The sequence below is a fragment of the Lathyrus oleraceus genome, chromosome 5, assembly GCF_024323335.1.
Source record: "Lathyrus oleraceus cultivar Zhongwan6 chromosome 5, CAAS_Psat_ZW6_1.0, whole genome shotgun sequence".
Classification (NCBI taxonomy): domain Eukaryota; kingdom Viridiplantae; phylum Streptophyta; class Magnoliopsida; order Fabales; family Fabaceae; genus Lathyrus; species Lathyrus oleraceus.
In genome coordinates this window covers 513,815,534-513,825,777 of record NC_066583.1, presented here as the reverse complement: position 1 = coordinate 513,825,777, position 10,244 = coordinate 513,815,534, and the positions used below count along the sequence as shown (strand labels likewise).

Genomic DNA, 10,244 nt, shown 5'->3' with positions numbered 1-10,244 from the left:
TTTTAAATGGTGACTTAGAATAAGAAATCTATATGGAACAACCGGAAGGATTTGTGATTTATGGACAAGAAAACAAGGTTTATAAGTTAGACAAGTCTCTGTATGGACTAAAACAAGATCCTAAACAATGGCGTGAAAAGTTGATAACTTAATGATATCAAATGGGTACAAAGTGAATGAAAGTGACAAATGCGTTTATTACAAAACTGAGAGTCGCATATGCACTATCATATATCTCTATGTTGACGATCTACTCATATTTGGATCAAACACTCAGACTATTAATGATGTGAAATCATTGTTGTGCAACAACTTTGACATGAAAGACCTCGAAGAAGCAAGCGTGATCCTTGGTATCAAGATCACGAGATCCGAACAAGGAAGTTCTTTGGATTAATCAAGCTATATGGAGAAGATCTTACAGAAATATGAATACTTTGACTGTAAACCTGCGTGCACACCATATGCTCCAAGTGTGAAATTGTTTAAGAACACTGGTGAAAGTGTCAGACAAACAGAATATGCGAGCATCATTGGCAGTCTTAGGTATGCCACAGATTGTACTAGACCCGACATTACATATGTCGTAAGACTGTTATGCAGGTTTACGAGTAGAACGAGTAACGAACATTGGTAAGCTATTGAGCGAGTCATGAGGTACCTTAAAAAGACCATGGATCTCGACCTACATTATCAGAAATTTCCTGTTGTATTAGAAGGGTACAATGATGCAAATTGGAACACCTTATCAGATGATTCCAAAGCTACAAGTGGCTATATATTTAGTATAGTTGGAGGAGTTGTATCTTGGAAATCAAAGAAACAGACTATCCTGGCTCTGTCTACAATGGAGTCTGAGAAGATAGCACTAGCCACAGCTAGTGAAGAAGCAAGTTGGTTAAGATTCTTGCTAGCTGAGATCCTTTTATGGAAAAAAAATCCATGTAAGTTGTGTTGATCCACTGCGATAGTACCGCGGCTATCGCAAAAATTGAGAGTCGTTATTATAATGGTAAAAGACGTCAAATAAGAAGAAAGCACAACACCATCAGAGACTATATCTCTAAAGGAGCTGTAAGAGTGGATCATGTACGCACTGATGAAAATTTAACAGATCCTTTGACGAAAGGATTAGCTAAAGAGAAAGTCCACAATACATCTAAGAAGATGAAACTAATGCCTGTAGAGAAATGAGTTACCCATGATGGTAACCCAACCTAGATGACTGGAGATCCCAAGAAATAAGTTCAATGGGTAATAACAAGTTATGAGTAATATGAGATGATCATGCAAGTGAATCATGAATTCTGAAGTAATAAGAGGATGAGATAATAAAAGCTCTTAATGAGATCTATATTCTGTAAGAGGGAGTACCTAGGCTAGAAGAGTACTCTTGATAGATTCACATTTGTGATTGTGGAACTTGGGTTGGTTCCTATGGAATTTCGGAGCATAATTCCTAGAGCATTCACTAAATCGGGATACACGTGCAGGATCATTAAAGCACAGATTATTAAACTACACCTTAAAAAAATGTTATGTGCGGATCTGATGTCTGAGATAGAGTTCAAAACAATTGTGTCACTCTTGTTGAATCAAACTTCTACTTATTATACAAAGGTTCAAATTATAGACACTTTTGCTTATGCACAATCTTAGAAACGTTGACGTTATTTCTAAAATCACCTTTTAAATTCATGTGGGAGATTGTTGGAAAACTTGATGTGATTTTAAAAGAGTCGCCCATATTAATTAATGGAAGTTAATTAGATGAAAATTAATTAATTAATTTTAACTAATTAATAATTAATAATTATAAGATATCACTAATCAAAACCTAGTTTTAACTAAGTAACTCTCTCCCACTATTTTCTCTCCACCCAGATGAATCATTTACCCATAAATAAATAGAATTCCTCATTTCAGTTGCAAATGACTCCAGATTTCCGAAGTTTTGAAATCTCTCTTCTCCCTCTTTATTCTCTTCATTTCAAATTATTTATATTCTTCTTTATTTTTCAAGTGGCTTATTGTGTCATCAACGACATTGTGTCATCAACGACTAAATTTTCTCAGATACTACGAGTGATTTAAACACCATCTGAAGATGTATTTCTTTGAACGATTTATTACAATGCAAGTGATAATCGTAAAATTGAACAAACTGTTTTATCCTGGAGACGTCGTCTTGCATTACATAATTATTGGCAGTATGACAAAACGTCTCAGACTATTTTATCCTGGAGACATCGTCGAAACAGTAACAATTGACCCCAAACTCCTTAAAATATACTTAATCTGATTCAAAGCCATAATTCAGAAAGAAAGGAAATAGCATAACAATAACCAAGTTCTTTTTCTACATATCATTACAATGCCATTCAAGTTTAGCCCATGGTTCAAAAAGTTACAGAATAATTAAACCAATAATTTAAAGTGGGTACAAACACTTCAAAACAAAAGGGGCTAAAAAATGTAACCTGAAAACAAAAATGAACACAGTTAGTTCAAGAAGAAGAATATTTTTATTACTTACTTGCATTGCCAGTGGTGTTACTTGAGCAAAGCCTAGTGTCGAGGGTGAGGCACAAATTGGTATTATTCTCCAGCTCAACCAAGTGATTATGCATGAAACCGATACCACATTTTCTCTGGGAGAAGCAATTGAAGCATTCTAAGAGAAACTTGAGAAATACCCATCAATACGCATAAAAATGCTCAGTAGACATCAAAGAGTAAAGGTAATCAGAAGAACTGTTACCCATGGTTTTAAACTGCTTTCCACAAGAACAGCGACAGTAATTGTGACTACAAGTCTATATCTGACTACAATATTCTACATATCAAATATCATAACATAACCACCACAACTGTAATTAAAAACCTTATTTATTATAATAAAAAGATGTGCATAAAGTAAACCAGGGTGTTACAATTTGATTACATTACATGTTTTAGCTGAACCAAAATAAAAAACATAACGAACAGGCTTTTCCTTTCTGTTTTACAGGTAAACTGAATGCTAAATTAAGCCGATAAATAAGAGACTCGTCTGTCATCATTCATTAACTATGAAAATATGGAATACACAAAAATGCTCATCACCAATTCACCACCACTATCACCAATTACTACCACAATAACTAATAACTAACATGTGCTTGTGATCAAAACCATAAACACATCCAACCAAGCCAACAACATATAAACAATTTCATCAATTACACCATATCTTGATAAAAACAAAAAATTGCCATTTAGATCTATGAAACACTGGCACATATATAGACACGACACACAGGACATTGACTAGTTGAATAATGCGGTAATGCGGAATACCAAACACGCACCTTCAATCTGAAGTGTCAATGCTACATAGTCATGATCAATCATCATCATCATGATCACTCTCATCACTGAAATACCCAGCTTTCTTCCCTTTCTTCTTCGTCTTGTTGTTGTCCAAACCCTCATCATCATTTCTGTTTCTCCCCAGCAACCTTTCACCCACTTCATCATCCACAACAGAAGCCCAATTATCCTCAAACTGCTCCGCAGCAATCTGACCACCCTCTTCCTCCTTCTCATCACCTTCCTCCTCCCCATCCCTATCCCTCAGCCCACTAAATCCCCGCCGCGGCTTCTTAGGCTGAGGCCGCGGCCTCGGCCCCAACTGATTCTTAGGACACTCATACGACAAATGACCATGCCCCCCACACTCATAACACAAAGCAGTCTCAGTATTGTACACGCGCTTCCGAATAAACTCCGGAGCACGTCCATTATCAGCAGCAATAGAAGCAGTTAGAGTCCTTCCATTGAGAATCTTCTTATTCATCTCCGCCACGGCGCGTTGAGCGTCATTACGAGAAACGAATTGGACAAACGCGACACCGCGGCTTAGGCGCGTGTGACGGTCTTTGAGAACGGTTACACGCGCGATGCGGCCGAAAGTAGAGAAGAGCGTATGGAGATCGGAGTTTGTTAGGGAGTAATCTAGATTAGAAACGTATAGCGTCGATTTTGATGGTGCTAAGGGTTCACCTGTTCCTCCTATTGATGATCCTTTGTTGTTCGGTTTTGATTGGGGTTGATTACTGGATGTGGTGCCGGTGGTGGTGTTGGGGGTTGAGGACGAAGCGCAGTAGCGGTAGTAGAAAACGTCGTCGTCTTCGTCGCTGTCGCTGTTTTTTCGTTTGTGTTTCTTCTTGCTTGACATTTTTTTCGGTTCAGGATTTTTGTTTCCGGCAACGGCGTTCGGTTTCCGGCGACGGAATTAGTTCTCCGATGCTTCTTTAATCTATAGAGAGGAAATCTGAGAGTGGAGAGATTCTATAATGCGTTTGAGAAACCCTAGAGAAGTGAAGCGAAACTCCAAGCGGATCTGGACATGGATCCGGATATTTTGGATTGGTTTTATATATGGTTTTATCCATTCTTATTTTTTTATAAGCAGTATTATCCATATGTAAATGGATAACTTGCTCACCGCCAGAGTACTTGTAAAGATAGCATAAAACTAAAAATTATTATGTTTTAATATTTTTTTATTTAATTGGTCAGCCAACAATCTGCATATATAAATTTTAATAATTTTTTGTTAGATATACTACTTTTTCGTTAGATATACAATTTTATTATATTATTATAGATTATGTTTTAATATCTTAAGATAAATAGAGTTATTGAAATTTAACAAAAATAGAATAGAGTGGAATAATATTTTTATTACTTTATTACTTGAATAATTAGCGATAAAAACAAAGTAAGTTTTTGATTCTGCTCATATAAAAGAGAAACAATAGTGATGGAAAGTGATGAAAATTTTCATTCTGCTCATGTTAAAGGGAACAATACTAGTAGAAAGTGATCAATACTAGTAGAAAGTGATGTAATTTTTTATTCCTCATATCTAAGGAAAATAATGCTAATGAAAAGTGATGAAATGAAATAGAATAATAAAATTTCATTATACTAGGTCTGATTTTAATTAACTCAAACAATGGAATCTTATTCTATTTCATCTCATATCACTTCATATCATCTCATTGCATCAACTTTAGCAAAATCTTAGTCTAATAATTTCAATTTCACATCATTTAAAAACTCTTATGTAGAATTTGTCGAGAATTGAAGAGGACTCATCTCTTATTAAAAACTCAACAATTAATTTGTTTTCAAAAGTAATGTTTTATTTATACACTTAGATTATGTTTGGACATCTTAAAATAAAGATATAAGAATAAAAATGAACATAGTGAATGAACAAAATTAGAAGTACATACGATTAAAATGCATCAAAATCGAAGACATCTTTTTAAATTTATTGAACTTTTCGCATTAGACTTTTTTCTATTGTATTATTTTTCAACATCATTTAATTTCTAGATCTCATGCATCCTATCCAAAAAAACAAAGTTCTCACTCAGATTTTTCTTCCTTAAGACGTTCGCTCCATTCTACGAATGTTGGTGGTAGAGGACACCCTCGTTTCAAATAAGCTTGTATAAAATGCATCTTAGTAGCAATTTGATATAAGATGACTCATTTCAGAAAAATTCATCCACTTTATTGTCGTTGTAGGGACATCAATTTTACTAAGAATCGAAGGATTTTGAATAGCTTGTATCTGTGCATTAGTCATATAGAGTCGCATGTAATCATTCTAATGAGAAGTTAGCACTTTGATAAGACTATAACAGACAAGAGTTCAATTCTTCTCACTCTTTCAATTAAAGATGAAATGGCTCAAAATCCACAATTACCATCAACTTTAACACCTACAATAATGTCAATGTATTTTATTTTTGGTAAAGGTGGTGAAGATGGTGCTTTGCAAATTCGTGCACCCCTTGCTAGCAGATTTTTTGGATTGTGAAGGTGGTGTTAGGGTTGAGTGAAAATATACATGTTGAAAAAGTTTCACATTGCTTAGTTTTGTAAAATAAGAGGGAGTCAAAGGCTTTGCAAATGATTCAAGTTCTTCATTACAAAACGTACCGGTTAAAAGCACTTTAAGCTTGTATTTGACTTTCTTTATTCTTTTATACTCTTGTGTTAGAGTGTTGTGAGATGTAGTTAAATATTTGTTTTGGATAGTGTGAGTGTATCAGACGAATGGGTCTGGTTGAAGGTATATTATGTGTTGTAACAATTTTCACATAGTGTTATTCTCAACGGTCGTGGTATTTTCTCCGATTTTAGAGTTTCTATGATATATCCTTGTGTTGTGATTGTGTTCTTTTATTTTTTTTATATGTCAACTTTTTCACAACAACTGGTAACATAGCTTTTGGTTCGATTCGGGGATAGGAGTTTTTAGTATACTTTATGGTTGCAACTTTGTCTGATATTCCACATCAGAAAAGAATGGTGGTGTTATGGAAGAGTTGTTGAGCTGAAGTCATAAATTTCACCGTGGAGTTTGGGCTAGAGTAAATTTATGGAAGAATCATTTTTTACCTATGGAAAATTCAAGTCAAATATATGTTTATACAATCAAGATTACACATGATGTTGGTTAGTGGTTAGTACATATCATTAATGGACATTGATGCAAGGTGTACTATGAGATTATGTCACTGATTGATGAGCTTTTTGCCAACATGGAAGTTTCACTATAATTTTTTAGCCTGATTTTAGACATGTGAAATTCTTGGACTAGTTTAACTTCAAGTGAAATATATTTTTCATGATAGAGAATATGATTGTTGGTAATGACAATGTGAAATTACTGAAACTGTTTAACTTCAAGTCAAATATATTCTTTATGGTATGCTATGATAGTTTTTGAAGTATGATCGTCGGTGATGACAATGTGAAAATTCTTAGAGCGGTATAATTTCAAGTGACTATACTCTTTATGGTAGAGTATGATAGTTCTCTTTGAACTATGGTTGTCGCTGAAGACAATTAAAGTTGATGTATTATTTTCAATCAAAGTGGATATTGTTGGGGTTGGTTGAAAATATACATGTTGAAAATATCCCACACTGCTTAGTTTTGTAAAGGAAAATGAAGTCCAAGTTTATATAAAGGATTCAATTTCTTCATTATAAAATGCATCATTCAAAAGCACTTTTGTATTTAACTTTCTTTGTCCTCTTACACTCTTTTGTTAGAGTGTTGTGAGATGTAGTTAAATATTTGTTTTGGAGGATGTGGGTGTACTAGAGTCTGTGGGTGGTTAAGGGTAAATTATGTGTTGTAAAAAGGTCCACATATTGTTATTCTTTGGTTGTCATTTCACAACACATGTAGTTTTTCTCCGACTTTGGAACTTCCACGTTATTTTATTGTGTTGTGATTGTATCTGTTATTTTTCTCTATTTTGTTTTTTCCCAACAAATGGAGTATACGAATGAAGTGAGTCAATATGTTCATAGAATGATGGTGATCGTTTGGTTGTACTTGTTAGAAGATTTAATTCAATGTCCTAGTAGAAAAGTTGTATTCAAAATAGTTGTGTTAGACAACAGGGTCGAAGTAAGCTAAGTAGAAGTAAGTTGTGTTCGACGGAGTCTAATACAACATGTGTGTCGAAGTGTGTAAGTAAGTATTTGACAAAGTTGAATACTATAGTTATAAGTTATGCTTTGTTTGCCTGTATATACAGGTAACGATGTAAACTTCAAAGAACTTCATAATAATAAAATCCATTTTTATTATATATTTTCTTTCTTCTCTATCCTCTTCTTCACTCTTATTAAAAACATTAATTGTTTCAACAAATTGGTATCAACGAACCCGATTGAGATTCAGTCAATCGGTAATGGAAAATGACAACACAACATCAATGCAATTTCTTTCAAATCTACTGGTGAGAACTACGAGAGGCATATTACACAAATGAATGACGTCTTCAAATTTCAAGATGTGGCTGAAATCGTGACGGTACCTGCATTAGAAGCATATGCAAATAATGTTCAAAAGGTTGTGTGCAATGAACAAAGGAAGAAATATGGAAAAGCTATTTTCTTGATTCACGATCCAAATGTGTTTGAGAAGATCATTGATGAAGAAACGTCCAAATGATCGTGAGACAAGTTAAAGAACTTTTATGCGGGAGATAAACTGAAAAGGATGAAGTTGTAGACGCTGAGAAAGCAATTTGAGATGATTCAAATGAAAGAAGACGAGTCAGCTACAAATTTATTTTCGCGTATGGCACTGCTAATAAACTAGATGAAGACGTGTTGTGAGTTGATCACTGATTTGCAGAAGAATGAGAAAGTGTTAAGATCCCTGACTACAAGTTTTGATTACATCGTTATGTCTATTAAAGAGTCCAATAACCTATCTAATATGAAGGTGGAAGAACTTCAAACTTCATTGGAGGCTCATGAGATGAGACTGAAGCAAAGAATCTCAAAAAGGGAGAAAGTGGCGGAACAAGCACTACAAGCAAGATTCATTAAAATGTCTCGTAGAGAAAAGGAGAAACAGAGAAATAATATTTCAAATGATGAGAAGTCAAGCAAGAATTCAAAGAATAACTTTGATTTAACCAAGAAAGGTATGGGCAACAAGTATTCAAGGAAGAAAGTTGACATGAAGGTGGTGCAATGTTACAATCGTTAAGGATTTGGTCATTATGCTCGAGATTGTCGAAGAAAGAAGGAATCAAGAGCAAAAGAAAATAAAGAAATGCAATATGCACATGTTGGAGAAAGAGATTCCAATGATATGCTACTCGTGGCAAATACTCAGTCAAATAATTAACAAACCAATATGTGGTACCTAGATTCAGGATGCAAGAACCACATGACTGAAGATAAAAACTAGTTCACCAAGTTAGATGAATCGGTTAAGAAAGTGATCAGGTTTGCAGATGGAAGACATGTCACATCAACTAGAAGAGGAAACATAGTTGCGATTAGAAGAGATGGCCAGAAGACCAGTATTACTGATGTATTGCATGTATCTTTTACGATAAGTAGTTTAATTAACATAGGTCAATTACTTGCAAAGGGGTATAACATGAAGGTGGAAGAGAATCAGATGAAGATGTATAATGGTGAAAGAAATATGATCATGAAATCACCATTGGAAGATAACAAAACCTTCAAGATTAAGATCGACATGGTTGGTCATCAATGTCTTGCTTCGACTGTTGTTGAAGATAAGAACTGGTTATGGCATCATAGGTATGGACACCTAAACTTCAAAGGTATATGTATACTCAACCAGAAGAAGATAATATATGGATTAACTCAAGTGCAGGAACCAAGTCAGGTGTGTGAGGAATGTTTCAAAGCAAAGCAAGCTAGGAAAGCATTCAAACATGACTTGTCCATGAAGTTAAGAGAAAAGTTGGTGCTTGTTCACTATGATGTGTGTGTACCTTTTGAAGTAAGGTCGAATGGAGGTAATTTATATTTTCTAAGTTTCATAGATGAATTCGTCAAATATATGCGGATTACCGTATTGAAAAGAATAGTGGGGTATTTAAACAGTTCAAGATGTTTAAATTGCATGTCGAGAAATAATGCGGATGCAAGCTAAAGGAATTGAGAACTGATGATGGAGGTAAATATACCTCTATAGAATTTGCAAGATTTTCCAATGAGGAAGGTATAAGACATGAGGTCATTGCACCCTATACACCTTAACACAATGGTATAACTGAGAGGAGAAATAGAAGTATACTAAATATGATCAGGAGTATGTTGAAAGCTAAAGAAATACCAAAGATATTTTGGGTGAAGCAGTATCGACAGTAGTATACATTCTAAACAGATGTTCAACTAAGAAGATAGTCGAGAAGACGCCTTATGAGGCTTGGACAGGAATGAAGCCAAATATTAGCCATCTTAGAGATTTTGGATCAATGTATTTCAAGCATGTACTTGAATAATTGAAGAATAAGCTAGATGATCGAAGTCAGACCATGGTGCTCATAGGTATCGTTCAACTGGTGGATATAAATTGTATTCACCAAATTATGATAAACTGGTGATCAGTATGAATGTTCTAGTGAAGGAAAGCAAGGGGTGGAATTTGACTCAGGGGTTAGTTCAACATAAGCAAAATGCAGACGTAAATGTGCTTGAATAAGAACAACAAACTGAAGTCACAACCAGTCAAAATAAAGAACCACATTAGCAGAATGTTAGAAGATCCACTAGAACGAAAATTGAGTTAACAAGGATAGCTGGATATGAGAGATTTCCAAATCAAGCAATCAATGCAGATGATGACTTCATAGGAGAAGTGATAATGATGGTTGAATTAGAACCAATTGA

The 10,244-nt window shown here is 34.6% G+C and overlaps 1 protein-coding gene across 1 annotated transcript; it reads right to left on the bottom strand.

The window, feature by feature from the left end:
• Nucleotides 1-2,873: 2,873 nt before the first annotated feature.
• On the bottom strand, nucleotides 2,874-4,428 carry LOC127085951 (U11/U12 small nuclear ribonucleoprotein 31 kDa protein). The gene has a single exon (XM_051026536.1). It carries the CDS (start codon nucleotides 4,217-4,219, stop codon nucleotides 3,386-3,388), a length of 834 nt encoding a protein of 277 aa, XP_050882493.1. The 5' UTR covers nucleotides 4,220-4,428; the 3' UTR covers nucleotides 2,874-3,385.
• Nucleotides 4,429-10,244: the final 5,816 nt, after the last annotated feature.

What these genes read in the sequence shown, in the direction of transcription:
- LOC127085951 (XM_051026536.1), bottom strand. Translation starts at nt 4,219, where the DNA reads ATGTCAAGCAAGAAGAAACACAAACGAAAAAACAGCGACAGCGACGAA.